Here is a 26,612-nt window from a genome sequence, read left to right as displayed (position 1 = left end):
GCTTAAGGAACTTTCTTCAAAGCCCTTCAAGCTGTGGGCAGCTACAGAATTTCACAGAAGGTGTTGTTTCTGGTGGCCATTAAATCTACAGGCATGCTAGTGAGCTCTGTGCATTCAGAGTGGATCAGCCCTTTCTCACCTTTCATCAAGATGAAGTGGGGCTCAGATCCGACCCTGCCTTTCTGCATAAAGTTATGTCTTAGTTTCATTTAAATCAGGACATTGTTTTGCCTTTTTTCTTCACCTCTCTTTGTACACAGCTAGAGCCGACCCTGCATACACTCGATGTTCATTGCCCCCTGGCTTTTTATAAGTCAAGGACTAAACGGTTTAGATTGTTGCATTGCTTCTTTGTCTGCTACAGTGAAAGAAGCAACACACACAACCCGTCTTTCGACTCAGTACGTCACATCCTGTATTGTGAAGACCATCAAGCTTCATACAAACTGGTAGGGGTTGAATTGACTGCCCAAGTACAAACTCACTCTACTCGTGCAGCAGCGACATTGGTCACATTCAACAGAAGCCTTGCCATCCTTGAACTGTGTCAAACAGCAATCTGGTCTACACCATCCACCTTTACTAGACATTACAGACTGGATATCTGGGCTGTGGTTTTAGTCATGCCATCCTCTTGCCTGTGTTGTAGTAGGACACCGACCCACCTCCTTGTAAGTCAGCTTGCTACTTGCCCATATTTGTGTTGCACAGAGACCACTGCTGACCATTGACACTGCATTGACATTGAAGATCTCCCTCCCTCCGTTTTTTGTAACACCTTGCCTACTGAAGAGATTTGGAGATTGCAAAAGTTTGCGCATTTTCTGTTAGCTTTGAGTTGGCCTAATAATCGTTTTTTGTCTTATCTGAAGAGATCTGATCCATCTCAGTGTTCTACTTGGGTGAATGGGCTGGCCACTTGATTACTGGAATAAATAACACATTTATATAACCAGTTGGCTACTTGTTAACCGACTGGTCCTTTTGGCCTATCCCGTATCCATGCAGGACTCATATCAATATTTTTTAAAAAGAAAAGATTAGTTTCATGAGAGCTGGTACAATGTTCGAATATGTGTTAATTATTTTTTCTAGCAGACCTTGAGCTAACGTTTTAAGCCTTATAACTTAGACATCAACTGTAAAAGTAGGGCTAGAAAAGACATTTATTATTCCTCTAAGCTTCTATGATAAGGTTCTTAAGTTCTGTGAAACTGATATCTAGTATTTTCCCCCAAAAATCATTTCATATAAGGATTTTTTAATGGCCAGATTTTTTTTCTGTCTTTAGTATTGAGGCTTTTATTTGTGTAGATGGCATTTCTTAATTTTTTTCTTTCAGCAATAAATTCAGTTAAACATGTTTCCTTTCTTGTACCTTTCTAGAAACAAAAACTATAGAAGACAGAAAAAGGGAGTCAAAGAACATCTATTTAGTTCATGTTGGTGGTTTAAGTCCTTTAGTATCAGAAGTGAGTCTACATCTATTTAAATATGTTTCATTTGATGCTTTTTAATGTGCTACAATCAAAATCTTGTTGTATATTTTAGATTGACCTGTGGCTTCATTTCCAGAACTATAATGTTTCTGAGATTTCAATTTGTGAGTATTCTGATAATTACAGGTATGTATATGTGAGTGTTTTACTTGGAATATGTGTGATCTCATAGTAGAAATACAGTTAGAGAAACGCTTCTGCTTGCATGATTTGTAGAATCCTAGGGCACAATCCATCATGATAGGGTCACTCAAGCCTTTTTCCTACCCTCCTCTTCCGTGCTGGCTTTTTGGACTCTTGCAAGCACACAGCAACAGACACATCCATGTGCCTCTTATACGCCTGTATGACTTTTCTGTATGTTAATCCAGCCACGTGTGAACCTAGTCTAGTACCTTGACAGGGCAGTACGCACAAGCTACTCCCACTCAAAACACAAATTTATTTATTTGCTTGCGCGTGTGTGTCTGGCCTTGGAACAGAGGAGGATAGCTAGACCTATTGGGAGGTTCAGACAAGTCTCCCATTGCAAGTAGTCGCTGTGCATCATGCCAAGTTAATCCCTGTGAGTAGGAGAACATAAGAAGAGCCCTGATGCTGGATCAGACCAAGAGTCCATCTAGTCCAGCACTCTGTTCACACAGTGGCCAACCAGCCATCAGCCAGGGATGAACAAGCAGGACATGGTGCCACAGCACCCTCCCACCCCCTAACTTTCTGGCAAGGATTAGTAGCTCTACATTGAAGGAATCATATTTGACATGTACACCCCCTATATTGAAATTACTAATGAGATGTCTGTGCTGTATATTAATTTTGGCACATTTTTAACTTTTTAGATATGCATCCCTCAGTTTTAAAACCGCTTCTGATGCCAAGATGGCAGTGAAAGAAAAGAATCAGAGAAAAATAAAGGGGAAAGAAGTGAAGGTTAGACTTGTAAAGGTCGTAAGAGAAAATGGAGTCCGAGATCATCAGAGTTTGGTGAAACAGGAGCATGAAAACGAAAGGCCAAATAATAATTCTAACAAGGATATTGAATATAGAAAGAATTGTAATGTAATTTCAGAAGTGCCTCCTTCTGCCTCAGCTACTCCAAAGGTTCCTGCTGGTGGTCCTATCTCCTCTTCAAACATCTCTGGAGTCTCTAAAGGTTCCATAAAGTCATCTTTGCCTAATGGTCGCAGGCCTCCCTCAGCCACTTCAAAAGAGCTTCTGTGTGTTTCAGCCCCTTCCAAAGTACTCAATCCTGATTTCAAATCTTCATCAAGTAATACATGCTTTGAAATAGATCAGGAGGTAACTTTCTTTTTCTTTCTTTCTTTGCATGTCAAAACCTATTTTAAAAGTTTTGAGTACACATTATTCTGTTGTAATGGTCAGAATGATGAGTGTACATTATTCTGTTGACATAATACTCCTGGTTGTTTAATTGATGCTTAAGTGATCCGGTGTAGGCTGTGGGATTGTGTGCTCCTTTTGGAGCACCAGCTTCCCCTGCTGTGTCTAGCCAATGGTTAACTAAGGCCATGGCTAGACGAGGGGGTTGGAGGGCGACGATCTCAAGATTTCATAATTGCAAGATTGTCGCCCTCGTCTACACGCGGCATGCGACATCGCGGCCGCCATTTTGGCTTTTGGCTTTTAAAGGAGAAGGAGCGCACAAGTGCTTGTATGAAAACCGTAAGTTTTTTTAAAACAAAAACAAAACTTGCCCTCCCCCGACCCCACCCCCGATGGACATAGAGCTCCTAAGGAGTTCTGTGCCCCGGGTCCCGGCTCCTCGCGGTTACTTGTGAGGAACAGGGACAACCCTCGACGCCCGGCCACACGTTCCACTGTCTCGGGATCATCCCAAGACCCCGGAAAAAGCGGGAAAAAAGGGTAGGGCCATGTCCCGGGCCAAGGGAGGGATCATCCCTCCCTGCTTCCAGGATGCCCTGTGCATCATGTGGGACACACAGGGATGATCCCGGAGCGATCCCCGGAATATCGCCTGGTCTAAGTACATTTAATAATGCTAATGTAGCAGTTACTGTGGCTAGACATGATGGGAATAACTTCTTCTCTAGAAAGGACAGAATTAAGGAGGTTTAAGCAGTTCAGGCTGTTATATTTGCACAGCACACGCATGTTCTTTTTTTTTTGTAATTTTTTTATTTTAAAACACAAAATAAACATCTTACAAAAAAGAAACAACACAACATACTACATACATTTTGAGTAAATGTTGAATACATATATATGAGTAAATATTATCTATAACCTATCCTATCATACAATATAAGCATTCTTAACATATAAGTGCACCCTCCACCTCGGGATCTATTCCTGCTTCCAAAATCTCATGCTTTCTTCCGCTGGCGGTTTCCCACTTCCCTTAGAAAACACAAATATTAGGAACTGTTTCCAAATTCCTTCAAACTCATTTATTTTGGTTATACCTTTCCTCCACTTAATATTACAAGTCAATTTATCATTAATAGCTATATCCCAAACTTCTCTATACCATTCTTCAATAGAATATTCCCCCTGAATCTTCCAGTTCCTAGCTACCATCAATCGTGCTGCAGTCAGCAAACTCGATATCAATTCTTTAATTTCTTTTCCACATTTTAAATCTTCAAATATTGACAGTAATGCAATTTTTGGTGTTTGTTCTATTTTTATTCCCACTATTTCTTCAATTTCAAAAAACACCATCTTCCATAATCTTTGTACATATTTGCATTCCCACCACATATGTAAGTACGTTCCTTTTTCCCCACAACCTCTCCAACAATTTGCTGAGTGCTGATTATTTATCTTATTCAATCTAATCGGGGTTAGGTACCACCTCCACAAAATTTTAAAATAATTCTCTTTTATTCTCACTGACATACTTCTCAACACTCTTTGTTTCCACAGTCCCTCCCAGCTCTGTCGCCCTATTTGTACCTTCAAATCTGTCTCCCATACCATTTTTCCTGAGCTATCCATTAGCCCTTTTTCTAACAATATTTTATATATTTCGCTCATTAACCCTTTTAAGACTATACTTCCTCCTTTACCTTTTTCCTTATTTACTATTAACTCCTCAAACTTCGTCATTTCTCTACAAACTCTATTTTCTTTAATCCACTTTTTATTCCATTGTTCTAATTGCCTAAACTCTAACCAAGATAATTTTTTCTCCTTTAACAGCTCTTCCATATCTTCTCTTGTATTTATATCTCTTAACCAATCCTTGAATAATATTTTACTTAATCTACCCTTCAGTTCCTCTGGGAAATTCTTTAACATTATTACCGGTGACAAAGGAGAGTTGCTCGGAAGCAACTTCCCTTTAAACTTACTCCAAATTTCCCATTGAAACCTCAGGAGTGGATTACCTATACTTTCAACAGCACACACATGTTCTATTGTGCACATGTTTCTTTGTGAGCAGAGACTCCCAAATCTGTCTGCAAAATTCTGCTCATGCAATGGGAATGTGTGCACAAAGCTTTCCCTATAATTTTATTATGGCATGTGTTTTCTATTTTAGCTTTCCATAGCGAAAATAGTTGGGTGTCCATATTCTTGAATACACAGTTTGAACTTTCCTTTCTTGATTAATTAGTTCATATAATGTCTACCTAGGATATTGCAGAGGGTCTCTTGCCATTGGCCTCAGTACAGTTTACCCCAAATCCATCCACCACCTTTATACCTCCAAACACATTGAACTTGAGAAGCTTCCGCAAAATAGTGAAGAAACTTGAAGAGCTACATCCAGAGGTTAGCAGGTAAGTATGATGTTCAAAGGTGGAATTCTTAGGAATGTATTTATTGAGCTTCACTTGGAGTTTCTCATTTCTCTCTCTCTCTCTCTCTCTCTCTCTCTCTCTCTCTCTCTCTCTTTCCTTTTTTAGAGACAATATTTTGGATGCTTTGGTTGAGATAAAAGAAAATAAGGGTTTGCTTAGTGGGCTACCCCTTAGCATAATTGTGGAAATGACATCATCGCTTCTGAATAAAAAAATGGCATGCCAATCCAAGGAAAATCAAGAGAATAATCTAAGGACTAAGCAGGTGAATACCTAAAATGTGAAACCATGTATATACTTTAGTTTAACACATCTTCCTCTCAATAGTAATTAATTTTTAATTTCTAGATCTGCAAATGACTTTGATTTCAAGTTAATGTAATGCTATGAAAGTAGCTTAGCATCAGAGTGTAAGCCTATAGTCGTGAACACAATTATGTTTGTGGAAGTGACACTGATTTTTATGGATGTTTTACTCGTGATGTTATCAAGGCCATACGATACGTTAAGTTAAGCATACATTTTTAAAAGTGTGCCTAGCACTGGTAACTTTCCTGATTCAGAAATAACAGCCAGGCTGGGGGGGGGGGTGATCTATGGGGGAGGTTTGGGTCTCTTCCTTCCCTGCACTGCTCTTCTGTCAACAGGTGCCTTTCCTAGAGCAGAGAGGAGAGAATCAGCAAAAGGCTTGAGCTCATCCATGTTCTCTGTGCTCCACCTCAAAGCTCAATCTGGCTGATTATTGAGCTTTGTTGTTCTGATAGGGAAAGTGTGCATTTAGGTGTGCATTTTTAAAATGTGAACTTCCCTGTATTGATTAAAGCATGTCTTACCTTTTTTAAAATTAGTATTTTTAAAGAGTTTGTCTAACAAATGCATTTTGTGATCACAAGCTCAGGAATATGTGAATAGGGCAAGTGCTGGTGTTTAATGAAGTGAAAAGAAATTCTTATACATCTCTACTCAAAGGTGCTATTTACAGTAAACAGCCTTTGGGGGTAATAGACGCATGGTGTGTTAATTTCTGATGTGAAGAAATTAAACCCCCTCCCTATGTGCCATGGTTCTGATTTGGATTGGGTTCCCATGGAGCTGCTTTTTCTGAAAAAAAAGGAAGTGGCCCATTGAGATTTGGCTGAAGTGGGGAAGCAGGGTAGTCCGGCATGTGCTATGTAAGCAAGGCTCTGGGTGTCCTGCTCTGCCCACTGCTAATGTAGTCATGACAGAGTGAGAAAGTTTGCGTTCTGCCAGGCTGTTGAATGTCTTGCCAGGCCATGGGTTCTCCCAGCCCCCTCCTCTAACTGCTCTGAGCAGGGGTGTGTAGTTTTCTGCTCTTGGTGTATTAGTATTTCTTTTGCATTGGGCAAAATGCGTGGGATACAGATATACTAATAATAATTAATAATAATAGTAATATCTCACGAATTAAGAACAGTTTCTTCTAGTATATTTTCAATTTCCCTTGTACAGTGACTCTGTAGCCATTTGTGGCTTTCATGACATGACTTCATATTCTGCAATAATTTTGTGAGTACCAATGGCAAATGAGACTGAAAAGAGAATCCACCTTCGCAGGCCTGAAAAGAAAACACACTTTCAGTTGAAGAATTGCTGAAAGCCACAGGTCTTTGAGAGCATGTGAATTTAAAGAAGAAGCAAAAACATTAGTTTAAGGAAGTCCATAACTTTGTTGGAAGATATTCTTGTTGGCAAATATTTATAGCCATGTTTTTGTTACTGACAACAAGTTCGCAAAGTACTGATGATCTGATCTTTAACTCTGCAAACATCAGCAATCCTTGCCTTAAGCAACTACAAAGCGTAAACTTTCATTAGTTCTTCCGTTACCTGTGTTTTGTGTCTCTCCGCTACTGTAATGTGGAACTATATTAGAAATGTTATGTAATGTCTCATAGCTGAAGTTTGTAATTGCAGTTTCAATAAATTTTGGTTGGTTGTCGCACAGTTTAAGATGCTTGTATTTTAATTGACAAAATGTTCCAATCTAATTTAAAGTGGTAAAGATGGTGAATGCTTGTTAGAGCAAAGGGCTAGGTCACTATTGCTAAGAATATGCAATTTAGTCATTAATACAAAGCCACAGTTCCACTAGAGAGCAAGGCCTTATCCCCAGGCTATGGCACAAGTGGGAAACCTTCCAGCCAAAGAGTGGCACATGAAAGTATTAAATTAATACAACATCTTAATATGCCATTTTTCGGCTGGAAAAGCTCCTAGAGTAGCTTACAGATAAGCAAAAACAGAACAGTCCCTGCCCTGAGACTTACAACCTAAAAAGATACAACATAAAAAAGAGAGATGGGGAGGGAAAAGGAAAACATGAAAATTCAGGCACCGATTTTTAATGCTAACTAGATCTTATAGGAACTAGGAATAATACAGCTGTAGTGGCTGTATGGCAGCTGGAAGTTGCTGGTCTTACCATGGCTACCTCTAATGGAAACAGTTCAAAGAGAGGAGGAGCTAAACACTGCTGGTCTCAGCTGGAAGAAAGTAGGATAAAATGAGTTGTATCCAATTGCGTCCCATCTGCTGGCAGAACAAATTCCCCCTCCTTTCTGTCTCCTGCCTGCCCTCTGTCTGCTCCAGAGCAAATGTCAGCAGTGGGGAGTCCTGTTGCACGAGGGGGAAGGTCCATTCATTTAACATTGGATGGAGCCCTTTAATTATAATTAATATATATATATATATATATATATATATATATATATATATATATATATTAAAAAAAAAACACACCACACCAGTTCAGCTGGAGACTGTGAGGGTGTAAGGTGTGCACTGGGATGGTGCTGCACATACTGGCTCAGACCCCTGTCTCTGGTTGTGCCAACACCACTCTCCTCCAATCAGAACTGGACAGGTCTGAACAGAAGCTCTATTCTCATTCGCTTGAATCTGTTAATACTAGTCATAAGTAGTACACACCTAAATCTGTTAAAACGATGAAATAAGATCAGGAGAGAATTGCGGAGAATTTTGTATTGCAAATAGGTGAAAAACTTTTAAGGGCCAAAAATGGGAATTTCCCCTGACTTCTCCCTACAAGCTCCAAAGGCTTAGCCTTTGGCAGAACTTTTCAAATTTTCAAAGATTCAGTCCCCACCTCCTTGGCTCCTCCTCCAGCTTAAATTCCCCAATCTCTCTCTTCTGCCTGCTGAGGGCAGACGTTGTTTTTGGAGTTCCCAAGCTGCAAGAGGAGAAACATGGGAAGAACTGAAAGGGAGATAGGTAGCCTCCCTCCACTGGCGCCCCCAATTTGAGAGGGACCCAATGTTGGGATGAATTGTTGGGATTGGGCCTCTATTCCACCTCCCCAGCTTCCTCCACGCTGGAGCTGCCTGCGAGGCCCATGTGTCCTTATACCACCTGCACCCCCTAGTTCAGAGGGGACCTGGAGTTGGCGGCTTTTTTTTCCAGGGGGAAAGGCTCTTCAGGAGGTCTCTCTTGCCTACTTTTAAAGAACCAGCCCTGCCAGAGCCTCAAGACTACTTGGCAGCACAAGCGCCCCTGTTGGCAGCCAACACAGACCTTCCTTGCGGTTTTGTGTCCAGGGCCTATCCTGGCAGTCCAAGGTGCGCCCACTCAGCCTCTCCTGTTCCTGAGTCTTCACCAGAGTCCTGTGGCAGTTGTGGTCATCCTAAGAGTGCAGATGAGTGCATGCATGCCTATTTGGACAACTGGCTGGAGGTACTCCCTACTTCCAGCAGCCAGTTTGGGCAGTCAGCCGAACAGCCTTGATGGGCTTCCTCATAAACCAGAAAAGAGCACCTGTTTTCCACAGTTTTCCATGGCTCCCCACAGAAAACAGACAGTTACAGGCTCTCAGGAGGCCCACTCGTCACTCCACTTCCCTCTGTTCGCCCTCTTTCTCCTGTTGGCCATGCTGGTCTCCTACCTTGGGATCGTTCCATGGGTAACGCTCAGCCTTCGACTAGTACTGCTCTTCCTGGCTCCTCTACTGGAGAATATCACAAACTCAGTCCAAGTGCAGATAGTCTCACTAGGGAAGTTTGTCAATCCCTGGACTGGTGGCTCTTGAAAGTACCCCAAAGAAAAGGGGTTCCCGCTCACTATAAGAGAGAGGACAGTAGTAATGACTGATGCTTGCCTGGACAGGTGGGGTGCCACGTGCAGCTCCTTCCTACACAGGGGCTACAGAACCAGCAGAAGGGCTGACACATAAGCTTCCAATAGCTCCGGGCCATCCACCTCACTCTTCTAGTAGCAGAACACTAAGGCCTTAGCTAGACCGAAGGTTTATCCCGGGGTCATCCCTGCCTGCTCCCGGGATATCCTGTGTGTCATTTACATGAACAGGGATGATCCCGGGATGAACCTTAGGTCTAGCTAAGGCCTTCATTAACAGACATCAGGTTCTGATCCAATCAGACAGCACAGCAAGGGGGGGGATCACGGTCAGATGTCGTGTACAGGGAGGTAATTCCCCTCTTAGTAGCATGGGCAGTAGGTCATCCCCTGTCTCTCTATGGTGTGAATGTAAAAGGCATTCTAATGTGCTTAGTGCACAAAGGCGTCTGGGACTAGATCTGACTGGCTGGACCCTGCATCCCCAGATATTCAACCTGGTTAGGGATCACTTTGGGAATCTGCTTGGTTCTGTTCGCCTCCGCAGAAAACATAAAAGTCCCAGTGTTTCTCAGAAGACATTGGGGCCCAGGAGCAAGTAGCTGTTAAAACTATGAAAAAAGATTAGGAGAGAATTGTGGAGAATCATGTATTGCAAATAGGCGGAAATCTTTTAAGGGCCAAAAATGGAATTTCTGAATTTATCAAATTATCCTTATGTTCCATGTTTGACTGCTATTCTTGCAGTGTTTAATGTAATTGCCCACAGTGTACAACAGATGGCAGCAAAAGGAAACTTCTTGCTGGGTAAGTGGAAAAATAGATCAACGTAGGAGTCACTCATTAGCAAACCAGTATAATTGTGAATCTATATTCTATGTCTCTAAGATTTACTGCTGCATTTCACGTCCAAAAATGTATACCAAATAAGGTTATCTTAAATGTAATAATTTTAGTTTCAAACTGGCTTTGCATCAATTCTTCTGAAAGTGAAATTTAAGATAATATGTTTTAGCCTGAAAAGAGAAAATAACTTCTGGGATGTCTTCCAGTTAGGTGATATTTTTGTACCATTAAACAGGGCATTTGTTAATAATTTAATAGCAAGCGCCCAGTTAAAAAGCTGTGCGTGTCAATCATCTTTCTGCAGTGTATGTGAACTTCTGAGGAATAAAATAAAATCTTCTGCCAGAACAACCATTCATTAGCATGCATGTTACAAATGGCCACTAATTACAAATGCATACATTTATTTTTAGAAACATCCCATCACTCAGAACTGGAGGTAATTTTCAGTGTTTGTTTGTTTTACCAGCAAATTGGGATTTCAAGCCTGTCACTGGGGGGAAAAATTGAACACATGTGCTTTCATAGGATAGTGAATAATGGGCTGATTCGGTTTTCTTCTTCCCAATCAGTGGAAGGTCTCCTGCTTTCTGGGAGCATCAGTAGGAATAGCTTTTCACATAAAACTAAATGGAGAAGAACAAGCCACCTTCTCTATTTCCTGGTGTCTTTAAGACCAAGACTGCACCTTCCCACATGCAGCATGTCAACCTCAGCCCTGAAAACCTCCTATATGCAGTTGCTTTCTGCATTTTTAACCTCCCAAGTTTGCCTGAGCTCCTGTCTTCTGCATGTCTGCTAGAATTCAGGGATTTAGTTAATGCTTTTTAGACCATTTTTTTAGTTCAAAGTGTGGGAGGAGGATTTATGAAACTGGCCCCCCTTTTCCCCTCCCACCTTCTGTTTGTGGAGCTCCGGCAGCAATTGCGTTCCCCACTGCTACTGCATTGCCGTTCTTTTTCTTTGAGCTCACACGATTCCAGAGTAAAGCCAGAAAGCATTGCTCCCTGCCCTCATTCTGATTTGGCATCGCACGTTATGTGGCCAAATCTTACTGGCTGTGTATTGCCATGACCTGAAACCAAATTGGAGTGAGACCAATGCTTCTTGAACTCGGTGTGACACCTCATGGGTAAAAGGAGGAAAAATGGCAGGCAGTGTGACAACTTGGCAAAGTGCAAATAGAGGCAATGCATTCAGCCCCCTGCCCTGCCAGCTCTCAAAGTGCCCCCTAACATCTCAACCTCTGCACAGGATGACAAAGGTGGAGGAGGGGTGGGGGTCCATTTCTGCCCTAGATTTCTCTTTCGCCTCTTTAGGAGAAGGAGTAAAACCTCAGTGGAGGGACTGTAACCCAGGGGCCAGGGGAAGTATTCTGGTGGATTTGGAGCTTTCACTATTAGCTCCGCTTTGTTGTCCATCAGGCTTCATCCTTGAGCCATGGAAAACCCGGCTCTGACCACTCACCCAGCATGTGTTGTACCCTGGGCTTCACACTAGGGGCACAGACTTCTCATTTGGGGAAGGGGGTCATGAGGCTAAACTTGGAAAGGGGGGCAGCTAGGCTTATTTGTTTACATTTATGTATATTTTTCTGTTTCTAGAAACCATCCTTCATCAATAATGGATCCTAGAGTGTTTAAAGCCACATATTAAAATCACAAGTACTTGACAAAAATATTACATTTTATTTATAATATTATGATAGTTTACACACTACCCCTCCATCCATAGTCTCATATAATATACCAGTGTTCTTCAAACGTTTTTTTCCCATGACCCAGCGCAATCATACCACATACCCTCAAGACCCTACTCTTGTGCTTAGTCTGAAAATGTCGGACTTGTAATATGCTTTTGACTCATTAGTCAAGATGTACTGTATTAATTTAAGGAGATTTTTTATAATTAAGTAAGTCCCAGGGAGCTCTCTGGAAATTCCTTCTAAGTAAACATGCACAAGTTTAAGGTAGCTAAAAGTTTAAATAGTAGCTGGATTGTGCTATTATGTGTTATTTATTCATCTAGCGCCATCAGTGCACATGGTGCTGTACATAGTAAAGCATATATATATATTGTTCAGACATATTTAAAAGCCCCCTCCCTACTGCAATTCCTAAATAGGCAACCTTTTGTCTTACGAGGCCTGAGGGGGTAGGAGGAAATTAATCTGAGGAAGGCTAAACCTGACACACCAAAGGAGAACGGCTTTTGTCTTACAAAGAGATCTGCTGGGCAGCTTTGGAGGAAGCAGGGTTTGCTCGGAGGTCATTTAGACTGACCCCCAACACATAATACAGACAACTGGATACTGTCTGAGGAACCTGCCAGACAGGCTGTTGAGCTTACTGATGTTACCTGGTTGGGCACTGCTCCCCTGGTGGGGGCTTGAGGCCCCCCCCCAATAGTTTACACCCCTGCTTCATACTCTTACCTGTTAGTTCCCAGACTCTTCTGATTCTCTGTCTGGATTTCAGACCCTGTTGCTTTGAGGACATCCTCCTGGACTTTGAGGACATCCTCCTGGACTTTGAGGACATCCTCCTGGACTTTGAGGACATCCTTCTGGACTTTGAGGACATCCTCCTGGACTTTGAGGACATCCTTCTGGACTTTGAGGACATCCTCCTGGACTTTGAGGACATCCTTCTGGACTTTGAGGACATCCTCCTGGACTTTGAGGACATCCTTCTGGACTTTGAGGACATCCTCCTGGACTTTGAGGACATCCTTCTGGACTTTGAGGACATCCTCCTGGACTTTGAGGACATCCTTCTGGACTAGCATAACTTGCTGGTCTGTTGGAAAGAAATCCAAACAGCAACAGAAGCATAATGGCTTGATTTGGACCAAGTAAAAAAATCTCAAAAGAAATGAGGAAGCTTGAATTTGCAGGAACTTTTCTTTGGTGCTGCTATTAAGTGAAATGGGGTGAGAGGAGGGAGGAGATGGGGGGGAGGAATAGAATCCCCCCCGCAAACGTCTACTGTTCTAACACGTTTAAAATGGAGTACAGGTGGTGTAAAGTAGACTTGCAGCCCTACACTATGCATGTTTACTCAAATAGTGTTCAATGGGGCTTACTTTAAAGTAAGTATGCATCGGATTTCCACCTTGATTAGACTGCTATGTCAGCCTTTCTCAACCTGGGGCGCTCCAGATGTGTTGGACTACAACTCCCAGAATGCCCCAGCCAGCGGCTGGCTGGGGCATTCTGGGAGGTGCAGTCCAACACATCTGGAGCGCCCCAGGTTGAGGAAGGCTGTGCTATGTGCAAGAGAGTTTACACACTCAGGCTCCCCACCCCTGAGCTAGGAAGACATGTAAGTTACACATACACACACGTCCTAAGTCTCATATTTAGATGCTTCCAGATGAGGCTTTTATGGCGCCAACTCCTCATCTTATTCACAGAATTTTATGGGGGTTCCAAATGATGTCTGCTTCTACCGGTGACATTCCTGTAATTTCTTACTGCTTCATCTGTCTTTCTCCCTAAGGTAGAAAAAACATTAAGAAAGGAGCTGCACAATGCCTTCTAGCGGTAGGAGCCCACAGTTATAACAACATAAGAAGAGGCCTGCTGGATCAGACCAAGGGTCATCTACAGCACTCTGTTCACACAGGGGCCAACCAGCCATCGGCCAGGGAGGAACAAGCAGGACATAGTGCAAAAGCACCCTCCCGCCCATGTTCCCCAGCAACTGGTGCTCACAGGCTTACTGCCTCAGATACTAGAAGTAGCACATCACCATCAGGACTGTTTATTTATTTAAAAACATTTATAGCCCACTCTATATCATTAAGATCTCAGAGCGGCATACAGTAGCCATGGATAGCCTTCTCCTCCAGGAATGTATCCAACCCCCTTTAAAAGCCATCCAAATTGGTGGCCATCACCACGTCTTGTGGTAGCAAATTCCATAGTTTAACCATGAGCTATGTGAAGAAGTACTTCTGTTTATCTGTCCTGAATCTCTCACCACTCAGGTTCATGGGATGACCTCGGGTTCTAGTATTTTGAGAGGGAGTAAAATGTCTCCCTCTCCACATTCTCCATGCCAGGCATAATTTTGTACACCTCTATCATGTCTCTCCTCAGCCTCCTCTTCTCCAAGCTAAACAATCCCAGCTGATGTAACCTTCCCTCATAGGGGAGACGCTCCTGTCCCTTGATCCGTTTAGTTGCCTATTTCTGCACATTTTCCAGCTCTACAATACCTCTTTTTTTTTTAGGTATGGTGACCAGAACTGTACTCAGTATTCTAAGTGTGGTTGCACCATTGATTTGTATAAGGGCAGTATGATACTGGCCGTTTTATTCTCAATTCCTTTTTTATAATGTCTAACGTGGAGTTTGCCTTCTTTACACTGCGTGGACATTTTCATCCATCTGTCCATCACAATCCCAAGATCTCTTTCTTGTTCGGTCACCGCCAGCTCAGATCCCATCAGGTTATACTTGAAGTTGTTGGGTTTTTTGCCCCAATGTGCATCACCTTACACTTGTTTACACGGAACGCCACTTCACTGCTCACTCCTAATTCCAGATCATTTATGAACAAGTTGAAAAGAATTGGTCCCAATACCGATCCCTGTGGGACCCCACTGTTTACTTCCCTCCAGAGAAGAATTGACTATTTATTCCTACTCTCTCTTTTCTAACCAGTTTCTGTTCCATAAGAGGCCCTCTCCTCTTATTCCAGGACTGCTAAGTTTGTTCAAGAGTCTTTCGTGGGGGACTTTATTAAAAGTCTTTTGGAAGCCCAAGTACGTGATGTCCATCGCATTTCCCCTGTCTACACGTGTACTGACATTCTCAAAGAAGTGTGGAAGCGCCCGGGCTAAATTTGTTGCAAACTTCAGGGTCTTTCCCATCACCTCGATCCTTTCCCTCCCTTTTGTTTGCTATCCCGTCTGAAGCGGAGTTGCCTGGGAAGCTGGCGCCGGTTCCTGGGACAGTGCAGAGCGTGGTTCTTCCCCTGGCTTTGGGGTTTCTCACGAGCTCGAGCCGGGAGGCTGTTCCTTAAATAGGGCTCGGGAGCCCGCCCGCGCGAGCCCTGCCGGTACCGCCGGGGGGTCTTTTCGAAACGCCCGCGCCGCGCTCCTCTGCAGCCGCTTCGCGCACGCTGCTCGCGCCTGGCCGCAGGGCTGCGGAGGGGGTCGCGCCGCCCTGGGCGACCAGGACCGGGGCGGGGGAGGCGGGGCCCTCGTTCAGCCGCGCCATCCAATGGGAGGCCGCCGCCGCCGCCCCCCTCACGCGCCCCCTGAAGCAGCCGGTCGTGCGCCCGAGCGCGCTGCCTCTGGGGAGCGCCGAGGGGCCGTCCCTCGACACTGGGGCCGGAGAAGCCCCGCACGCCGCCGCCGGTCTGGCCGCCCCGCCCCGCCCCGCCCCGCCCGCTCCCTTCCGCGCCCGTCCTCTCGGGCAGCGTCCTCGGCATGGCTCGCTCGCCCACGGTTGCCGCCGCCGCCGGGGCTTGAAAGACGGAGCGGCGCCGGTGCCATGGCTGCGGGGAAGCTCGTCCTGCTGCGGCGCTTCTTGTGGCTGAGCCTGGGTGAGTGGGGCGGGGGTCCGGGGGCGAAGGCGCGGGGCGGCCCCCACAGTGGGGCGACTGTCGGAGCGCTGCGGACGGTCCTCTGCCTCGCCCGTCCCGCGGACGGCGCTGCAGCGGGGTCGGACACGAAATGCTGCTGCTGCTGCCGCTGCTGCGCGGGGTGTGTGTGTGGGGGTCAGTAGCCTGCGGAGCCCCCGCGAGGGAAAGTGGCGACGCCGGGGGGAGCCCCCCCTATTCAGCCTCCGCTTTGGACGGCCGCGTTTCCCTGGGCCCCTTTCGCCCCCCTGAAAGCGCGGGACCTGGCTGGGGCCGTGACGGGAGCGCCGGCTCCTCGCGTCTGCCCCAAGCGTGCTGTGCGCGCCCCAAGCCGGCTCCTTCCTGGCGAAGGTGTGCGGGGCGAGAGGCATCGTGGCGTCCCGCTCGCGGCGCCCTGCCAGCCAGGCGCTCACCCCCTGCGCTGCCTCTCCGGTGTGGGGCGGCGATGGTGGGGGCTGAGCGCCGCCCTCCACTCTCCTGGGGTCGCGCAGCCACGGAGTGCCGGCGTAGGCGCCCCCCCCCCCCTTCGCTCCCTCGGAGTGGCTGAGCCCGACGCCTCTGGCGGCACCGAGCAGGGAGGAGAGAGGGTGTGCGAGGCCCGGGGAGCGTCTCAGAGGGGGAGGCCAGGTGAGCACCGGGGGGGACGGGGACGTGGTAGCCGTCATTGGCTTCCCTTGCCTGCAGAGAGAAAGAAAAACGGAGCAGTTGTGTGGAAGCAGCGTCCTCTTGGTTACCCTCTCACCCGCTGCTTTGTCTAGACGCCCCCCCTCTCTCCCCTTGGGGTAGCATGCAAGCAAGAGAAGGCAGGAGCTGCTCCCAGTTCCTCTTTCTCGCTCACCCTTTATTGCATCCCCCTGAGAGAGAGACACGGAGAGAGAGAGACAGAGAGAGAGACAGAGAATGTGCAGTCTCTCTCTGTCTCTCTCTCTGCAGTATTGTTGGCCCAATGCTCACTGCTGTAGAGCCCAGAGAGCATGAGCATGAGAAAGGAGAAAGGAGCTAAGAGCAGCTGCTGCCTTCATTTCTCTGCACCCCCCCCCAAGGGGAGGGGACACCGCACATGAGGGACTAGGGCCTTGCTGACTGGGGAGTCCCTCCTCCTGTTCTTGTCCAGCCAGGAGAAGAGGGAAAGAAGGAGAGCTCACTTTTCACTCCTCGCTCACAAAGGCCTGCTTTCCCTTCCAAGTGTCAGGGTTAAACAGGTGCCCTTTTGTCCAAATATGCGTTTAACTTCATAAGTCGTTCAGTCCTTAGTGGTAGCACCTGCTTTGCATGCCTAATGTCCAGTTGTAGAGCTTTATCACACCAGCGTTATACTGTGCAATCACTGCAAATTGCGTGCAAAGGACTCCGAAGTTTTCCAGCTTATAATCTGCTTTGATTGTGAAGTACTCCCAGGCATCCTGCTTTAATTGTGCTTCAAAGGCAAAAGCCTCGCTGTATTTTGCTACTAGTTTTCGAGTGTATCATTTGTTGTTTTCTGAGCGGCCGCTGGTGAGCAGGAGCAGGATTTGAAGAAAAATTAAACAAATGCTTACATCTGTGTAAGCTTTAAAGATAAAGACATCAAAATTGGCACAGTAGTAGCTATTAAGGAGAGCTTTAAGCATACCAAATTTGAATTGGATTGGGTCATCCATTGATTTTTTAATGATTTTTTTACATTTCCCCCCTTAAACCCCTTTCCTGGTATGCAAAGTCACGAAGAGTCGGACTTCGCATACCAGGAATTTTCAGAACATTTTCAACTTTACATTCCTACTCCACCATTCTAACCATTACACCCACTCTCTGGTAATGGAAAGGTGGGATTTTACTTTCGATTCTTTTCCATTGGTTCAGTTTTTTAAAACATATACTTTCCATCATCACATGGGTCTTCCAATGTTCTTGTCACATCTAACCAATACTTAAGTTTACAAGTTCCTTTACTTCTTCCCATTATTCCTACCTTTAAAGTTTGAGATCAAATATTTTCATTATTCTTAAAATAATATTAGATATACTTTCAAGCTTTTTGATGTAATGCTTCAGTTACTATGTTGAAAAATGAACATTCTGATATAGATGGTGGGTTTGTTTAAAGAAGGGTCCATTTCCTTCCCTCCCTGTTTCTTTCCTGCACTTTCCTCTACAGAAGGACTCTAGTGAATAATGCATTGGGTTGTGCTATATATAATGGTCTTATCGGTACAACATAATTAACTATTTACTACAGTTTAGCTTGTAACTCTTCACTAGGAAACAGAAGTCAGTAGAAGTCTCTTTGCTTTACCAAATATATTTATTGTCCAAGAAATGACAGATTGATCATACATTGGTTGAATAAAGCTGTTTCAAAATGCACAAGATCCATCTTTATTACAAAATTGTGACATATTTCTTTTCTCTCATAAAGATGCTGATCTTAGGTTTCTTCAACTGCAAACTCAAAATGTTTATTAGCAAGATAGTCCTACTGAGTAAATAGGCATAGGATTGCACTGCACTTTTTAAGATGCCCTTCTTTATGAGCAAAAAGCCTATTCTAGAATAAGATCAGTGTTAACCACAAACCTGTTTAATCCTTTTCCCCCCCCCCCACCACCACCACAAGTGAATATTTATGGAAGTCCCAGTGAAACTAAATACATAGATTGAATCCATTAAAATAAATTTCATATGTGCTGGAATGATTCTACCAATTTTAGGCTTTACCCTAAAAAAAATCCTTATATTCGGAATGAATTTGTTAACAGTACGTTATAGACCCAATAGGTGTAGAAATCGTCTCCCATGTGTTGTGTTTATGGTAAGTTGAGGAATGTCAGAGAAATCTGCAATGGATTCAGATGAATCTCTGAATCCAATCTGCAGGTTCTGCAGCTTTTTCCAAGTCACTCAGAGTCTGCTGATTACAGCTAGTTCACATTAGCGCCATTCACATTAGCGTAGTGTGCATCTGGCTCAAATGTGCTAATCAGCATTAGTTAATGCACATAAACAAATGCAGATTTGCACAAGTGTGAGGTAGTGCTATTGTGACTTAGCAAAAAAATTGTTTTAAAAAAATCAATTCTGTCATTGAATGGATGAGACAATGAAAGAGGCCTGATGTTCTGCAAAACGCAGATGGAATTGGGTTTAGGTCCATTCCTTGAGCCAGGCAGGATTTCTATTTCCCTGGACTAAGCACAGATAACCCACCCCAGGATTTATACTAGACCAGCAAGGCAAGGGCCAGTCTGTCCAGGGCAGTATGCAAGAGATGAACACGGAAGTGAGCTATTCATCTCCTAAATTTTGTGTGAAACCAGTTTCTTACTTCCAGGGGCCCAAGGACCCTGGAAACAACACCAAGTAATCACTGCACTGTCTTTCCCTTTTGCCATTACATGTAGTTTTAGCCCTCACTTTAGACAGCTTGTTTTCATGAGAGTTACCTTGAGTATGGACGAAGTTGCAGTGCAATGCAAAGCAAACTGTACAAAGTGATTGGCATAGAACTCCAGACCCTCAAAGGTACATGTAATGAGTGTACAGTAGCTATTAAATTCAAAGTGTTCATGTGTGGTTTACTCTACTAACCCTACTCGGCCTATCAGAAAAATGATGTATATCGAATGTAAGGGTGACCTGACATAATCTCTGTAACAAAGTATTGTGGTAATAAACTTTGAAATATGGACAGTGCTTATTATTATTATTATTATTATTATTATTATTATTGTGTATTCTTTTTTGTTCTATCATTATTTGTTGTATGATAAATATCCCATGTTCTTGATTTTAATTGATCAGCTACAATGTGGATGTTAGATCATTACATTAATTTTTAAAAGAATACACCTTTTCACCTAATGCATTCCTAGGTATAAATGCTTTGTACTAAATTTGGTTTGCTTTTGTGTCACAGTATCCCCCTTAAACTGAGCACAAATCCAAAATCATAAAAGGACTCCACAAATCTGAGCACATCCTCCAAGTTTCCGACAAATTGCAAAGAACTCAGAGAAATAAAAATAGAAAGAACTTTCAGGTGCCAGGCTTAAGAGTTTGTATTATTTTGTGGCAAATTAAATTTCATTATTTGAGAATTCTATTCAAAAATAAATTTAAACACAAGCTTTAAAGCTAAAGGAATTATTTTAGAAGGCGGAGTGACCATTACAAAACTTAATAAAGTTTGTAATCTAACATAATCTGTCCCTTTTTGCAAATTGAAGCTCTTCTAGCTAGAATAATCTAATTCAATGGTTCCTATATGGTAGCTCAGTTCAGATGTAAACCATGATTCAAAAAACATGGTTTCTTGCTTTGGTAACAAGCAACGGCAAGCTTTGGTCTTGTGCAATTCCTTCCTCTCTAGCTCTTTCATGCACTTGAAGATATTTTTTTCCAGTTTTAAACTAACCATGACGTCAGAACATAGAAAACGCTTCCATAACATCCGTACTTGTGGTTTGTTTAAACTATGGTTTGAGAGCACACCAGGATCTGAAACTATTGTTTGATTTTGGCTAGTTCCCACTAAGCACAGTTTGAACAAATCACAGTTCCCTGAATTCAGACATCATAGGAAACTGGTTGTTTAAAACTGAACATGGAAGTTTTTGACCTACTTTTCATGCACATGAAAGAGGAGAGTGGGAAATGTGTGAGTCTGAGGCCTTAGCTAGACCTACAGTTTACCACGTCATGGAGGAGTGAAGATCTCGCATTGTGATTAACACAAGATCCCTCCTCCGTTTACATGTAAGGCCTCAGGAAGAGAGGTGTCACGCCCATTTTTTAAAAAATTCTTAAAGCGATGGCAGCACACAAATGCTTGTGTGCTGAAGGCAAGTGGGGTTTTAAAAAATTTAATTTGGTTTACCCACTCCCCCCACCCTACCCCCGATGGATGCAGCGCTTGGCTCCGCGCGAGTCGAGTCAAACCGCGGAAATGGGCCACACGTTCTGCAGTCTCGGGCTCAGCCCGGGACCAAGGAAAAAGCGGGCCCAAAGGGGAGGGCCCTATCCCTGGGCAAGCGAGGGATGATCCCTCCCTGATCCCGGGATCCTCTGTGCGTCATGTGGACACACACGGACGATCCTGGGGTTCGCCCCGGGATATAGCCTGGTCTAGCTAAGGCCTGAGACTCAAAACAGTTCCTCTTTGTGGCAGGAAAGCACGGATTCTCAGTACATCTGAACCATGTTGGTCGGTTGCCAGCTGTTGTGGACCTTGCATGCATGTTGGAAAGAACAAGGTTTTGTTGATTCCCCTACCACCCCCCTTGGTGAAAAAAGATGACTTAAAGCGCCAGCCGACAAGCGTTTTATTGCAAGCTCGTTCCTGGGCATTCACTGAGTTTGCTCAGGTCCCTCACATGATGTCGTCTGCCTCTTGCCCCTTCTGGCGTTTCTTGCGTGACAAAAAAACCCCTCGTTAAGTCCAATTTTTTTAAAACTCAGAATTGCTGCTCTCTCCTGCTGTGTGCAGGAGAAGCGGCGCCATTAGAACAGCGGACTCAATGGGCCTCATGGTCGTTCTGTACTTCCTCTTTTGAAAAGAGGAAGTAACTTTAGGGAGGAAAACATGGGCGGAGAAGCGATGGTAGGGAGCATGTTAACCCCTGGTGTGATGGAGCTTTTAGAGTGGCTAAAGAAGGTGAAAACATAGTTCATATCACATCCAGGTTTATTTAAAGTTCATGTGATGAATTCTTTTCTGACATATAATACTTAATTACTGTGTGAGAAGATTCTACTATTATATGGCTGAATGTTATCTAACTTGGTTTTATTAGAAACCAATATCAGACCTTCAGATAACTTTGGAAATGAATACGGGCTTTATTTTCAATTGAAGCAGCATAAACAGGACCTATTTTTCTTTCATCTGGCCAATTATTAGCCTGATGTAATTTTCCATACAGAAGTTATGTGCTATCGGTCAAAATGTGCAGCACCCAAAGAAATTAATAATTTTACCACCATTGTGATTGTGACCAGATCTCAAAAGACAAATGGTGCTTGCTGTAAATTGAACATGCAATAAGCATTTGCTTTTGACTTGGACATTTTTTTTTTATTATTAAGGCGCATATTTACCTCAATTACTGTTTACTCAAGTAACCTATCCTGTAACAAAATAAACACACAGCACAAGCCACAAATGTAAAATATACCATAAATCTGGGGGTATACTTTAATAGAACTGAATTAACCTTTTGGAGTGGATAAAACCAACTGTTAAGGACAATATCAGTAACTGCGCCTTCTATTATTTACAAATATATATCTACTAAGAGCACAATCCTACACATGTTTGGACAGAAAAATGTCCTATAACTCCCAGCATTTCCCAGTCACCCAATCCTATTCAGTTAGTTGGCAGGCTCCAAACTCCGAGGCAGCTGAGCATCCAATGCAGGGCAGGAGGAGAGTGGAGGTGATGGTCAACTCCATGCTCCATCTATCCTGCATTTCTGCTAGATGGGCATTTTTGCCCATCTAGTGGCAGAGCCTCAGAGGTGGAGGAAAGGAGGCTGGGGCAGCCATAGGATATGGCATGGCATACAGCCACCGCCCCAGTCTCTCCCCTCCCTGCCCTCAGGACTGCCCACCTTTCCCATCTCCATATTCTGTTTTCCAAGTGCAGAGGTAGCTGGTGCATTTCTCTCCATGTTGGCTATGGGGAGAGGGGGAGCGAGGAGAGCACCAAGTTTTCCTGGCTCCAAGGTCAGAGCCAGCAAACCAAACTATTCTGTCTGGAGGGTGTAGGATCACTCTTCCCATGGTTTTTAGGGTTACAGGACGAGTAAGGGTGCAATTTTATACATGCTTACATTGGAGGGTATGCTTTGAGGTGGATCCCTGCATTGAGCAGTGGGGCGGAGTTGATGGCCTTATAGGCCCCTTCCAAACTCTGCTATTCTATAATTCTATGAGTAAGCCCCACTAAACTCAATGAGACTTACTTTGTTGTGAGGGCGTAGGATTGCACTGTAAATTAATTTTTTTATTTACTTATATATTAGCATTAGTTTTAAAACCACCCTTCTTCCAAAGATATCAGGGTGTTGTACAAACTATTAAAAAAATGATGAAACTATACCATGATAAAATACAAGAAAGCAGCTAAAGGGAATACAGAGACTAAAACCATAAAATAACTTTAAAATGCCTAGGCGAGTCTTGAGCGGGCACAAAAATGCAAGTATCGTTGGCACGCGTTCACCGTAAATGCATAAATTACACCTGGTGGAATCATTACAATGATTATTGCTGAAACTAATTTGGGTGAATTTCAGTTCATGAAAAATTTAAACCTCCAAATGTCACGTTTTAGGCTTCAACCGAACAGAACTGCACACACAGAGACCTTTCCAAAAAGTTATCATCCCACAGTCTTGCCCTCAGAAGGGGTGATGAAGGAACTGATTCTGGTTCGTCAATTGAATTTTAGCTTTTTGTCAATGGTTTCCTTCATGGGAGAGGAACCTCCAATGCACAGGGTTCCCTGTCCAGCCAGGGGTATGTACATGAACGCCCTGCTTCCGCATGAATGCTGTTGCTTGCTGGATCAGGGCACTGGATCTTTAAACTTATGCTCTTCTTCAGAATTTGGTAGCAAAGCTAAGCTCTGGCATGTGGAATATGGGGCCTGCTCATGTTGGTTGAAAGATTCATGTTTAAGCATTGGATTGTAACATGGTACAAATTCTGAATTTCAGGTGTTGAATTTCATCTATAGAATTTCAAATTGGGGATCCCCCCCACAACTTATTCAAAATTCAATTTCTGAACAAAAAAGAGCTCTAATCTTATAATGAGCCCCTGTCAATACTGGCTCAGCACTTTAAAACCTCAGTCTTCTTAGAGACCTTTGATCTAGAAGAATCCAACAGTCAAAACACTCAGCACCCCTTTTTGATGGAGGGGATAGTTCTAATTGCTCACTCTCCTTGCATACAAAGTAATAAAGTTCTCCTGAACTCAATCAGGAGATTCAGACAAGCCTATTATCACATGTTCATTTTCATCACATGGTACCATCACATGGTACATAAGAATATAAGCAGAACCATGCTGGATCAGACCAAGGGTTTACCTAGTTCACACAGTTAGCAGTTAGCCATCAGGACTAGTAGCCATTGATAGGCTTCTCTTCCAGGAATTTGTCCAGCCCCCTTTTAAAGCCATCCAAATTGGTGGCCATCACTACAACTTGTGGTGGTGAACTTCATAATTTAACGATGTGCTGCGTGAAGAAGTACTTCCTTTTACCTGTCCTGAATCTCCCACCAACTTTATTACAAAGTTCTAATTTCATATTGCAGTTATATTTCATGGAAGAGAACCTGCCCACACAGTACTTGTGAACTGATGAAGAAGAGGATTATCTCCCTGCCTAATTTGAATCAAAACCATAAGATCACAATTATAACCAAGTAGGGGAGACAACTCTTATGGTCAGCTCAATTTAGTTTAAGTGATCCTTACTGGAAACGTTTCTACTACTTTCCAAGTGTGTGTGTGTGTGTATGTGTATAAAAACATTTATAATCCAATGTTTTGCTCAATTTAAAGGGTAACAGAGGGTGGGAAGCAGGCACAAAAAGTGCAAAGTTAGCCTTTCAGATTGGCTCTGTGCCTGTAAACCAATCTGGATTTTCACAGAAGCTCAGTTTCACATTTGGACATAAAGGAAATGTGTAGATCAGCGTTTCCCATCCTGGTATCCTTCAAATGTCTTGGATTTGAACTCCCATCTGTCCCAGCCAGCATAGACAATTGGCAGAAATGCTGGGAGTTATAGTCCAATGTCGGGGGAGTCTGGTGTAGAGGCTCTTAACATGCATACTTTTTTTTGTACTCTAGATTATATTTGCATGCTTTAGCAAACCTTTAATTGCTGTATTTTGATATCTAATCACTGAAAACTGGTGTATATCGCTATTGTTTGCCAACAGGTGTCAGACACATCTGAGACAGACTCCAGTGAGTTTGGATTTTGATGAACCCGACCTGCGGGTTCCACAGTGGACTGGCTTTTTGCAAGTCACGTGGATTCTGTGGATTTGTGGACCACTTTTGCACTGGGGGGGGAGAGGATTTGCACTAATCTGCATTAACAGCAGTGTGCATATACTAATCTGCATTAGCACTAATTCTCATGAACTATTGCGGATTAATGCATTTTGAATGAGAATGAAATTCTGGTTAAATATTCCAATTCTGTCAATGACTAGGTAGTGGGACGAAAGACACCTGCCAATTCGCAAAACACAGACAGGACTTGGTTGTTTCCTAAATATGCAATTCACTTGATGGGGAGTCCAAGATGAGTCCATATGAGAAGTTGAGGTAGGACTGTACTAAATTCAGTGAAACTGACAGAGAAGAACAGAAGGGACTGTGTTGGGCTGAAACTGAAGCACGCTTGGGTGCAAGAACTCTGAGGAGCTGAGGCAGAGTGGCAGAACTGCTGTCCTCTGGCTGTTCCTGTTTCCCTCTTTTGATGCTTCTATTTTTGTAAATAACACAAAGGTTACAAAGATTCCATAAATCTCCAGTGTACTGGAGTCAAAACTGACCCAGAAGTCTAGTTTGATTACTCAGTTGGGGGTGGCTGAGAAGACCCATGAGCATGGATGAGCTGGGGCTTTGATGGATCAGATGAAGGTCTCAACCACATGCCTCCAGAAAGCCCACAAGCAGGTCTTGAAGGTCACTGAGGTACTTCACTTATTGAGAAGCCTCCCAGAAATTAGGAGAGTAAAAGGCTTGAGGAACAGCCCCAACAGCTGGTAAAATGCTAGAGAAACAATTTCTAGGAGTTGAAGCAGGAGAAAATGCAATCCACATTGGAAGTCTCCATAAGTCTCTAGTGTTAACTTATCCAAAGGATATTAAATCCAAAAAGCTTGAGAAAAGACTAGCCAAAGCCTATAGCCATTAATGAGAAACAACTTCTTATAGACTTCCTTCCTTCCTTCCTTTCATTTCCTTTATTATATTTCTATACCACCCCATAGCCAAAGCTTTTTGGGCGGTTAATAAAAATTGAAAACAATTTAAATCCATTATATAAAGTATTAAAAAAACATTCACATAAGGACATAAATCAATTAAAATAAGCATCCATTGGAAAAAAGAAGCCAGCAGGAAATGCTGGGAGCACACGGGCTAGAAAGTGATCAGCTACAACATGGTGAGGAAATTATCTGTTATAGAATTCTTTACCCAAAGTGTATTTCATGTGTGCATTAATGGGTAGGATCAAATTTGTCACTGAGGTGCATTTTTATTGACACTTTCCTTTTAGCTCAACTTGAAATAGGCCTTGAGATCCCTTGCCAAGAAGCAGGGATCCTTGCATACATAGAATTCTGCTCAACCCCTGAACAAAGAGGACCATGGAAAATGTGGGGGAGAGGTCTTTCTGGAACTGAGTGTTTTGAAAACTTCTGTTTAGTAGGAGGTTTGGAATATATTTGGAATGAATAGGAATAAGTCACTTTAAAAAGGAATAAGCTGCCAAAGCTTTGTGCGTTGGGGATGGTGGTATAGCAAGTGGCTCGGCAGGGGGAACAGAAAGCCATTTTGGTTAACTTCACAGAAATAAGTGTAGAACTTTGGGTGGGACATTGGGTTCTGGTAAAGCAGTAAACATTGCCTTATTAGGTTGTTATTTTTATTTTGGACTCTGTGTAATGTTTGAGCCACATGTGGCAAATAATCGGTATATGAGTTGATGCTGGCTGATTTTAATTGGGCCCATGGTATCCTGATAACTGCATGCAGATACA

At 43.5% G+C, this 26,612-nt stretch overlaps 2 protein-coding genes across 2 annotated transcripts in view; both read left to right on the top strand.

The window, feature by feature from the left end:
- The window catches only part of RBM44 (RNA binding motif protein 44), a 29,848-nt gene extending 24,284 nt beyond the window's left edge, over positions 1-5,564 (top strand). Inside the window, exons 9-13 of the mRNA XM_063147697.1 lie at positions 1,387-1,472; positions 1,552-1,625; positions 2,339-2,798; positions 5,121-5,266; positions 5,393-5,564. Coding sequence (XP_063003767.1) covers positions 1,387-1,472; positions 1,552-1,625; positions 2,339-2,798; positions 5,121-5,266; positions 5,393-5,564 — 938 coding nt within the window. The remainder of the gene's footprint in view (positions 1-1,386; positions 1,473-1,551; positions 1,626-2,338; positions 2,799-5,120; positions 5,267-5,392) is intronic.
- The window catches only part of RAMP1 (receptor activity modifying protein 1), a 547,734-nt gene that overhangs the window by 482,803 nt on the left and 38,319 nt on the right, over positions 1-26,612 (top strand). Inside the window, exon 2 of the mRNA XM_063116031.1 lies at positions 15,772-15,798. Coding sequence (XP_062972101.1) covers positions 15,772-15,798 — 27 coding nt within the window. The remainder of the gene's footprint in view (positions 1-15,771; positions 15,799-26,612) is intronic.

The sequence above is a fragment of the Elgaria multicarinata genome, chromosome 2 (genome assembly GCF_023053635.1).
Source record: "Elgaria multicarinata webbii isolate HBS135686 ecotype San Diego chromosome 2, rElgMul1.1.pri, whole genome shotgun sequence".
NCBI lineage: Eukaryota > Metazoa > Chordata > Lepidosauria > Squamata > Anguidae > Elgaria > Elgaria multicarinata.
The sequence above is the reverse complement of the archived record's forward strand: the minus strand, read 5'-3'. Positions and strand labels throughout refer to the sequence as shown.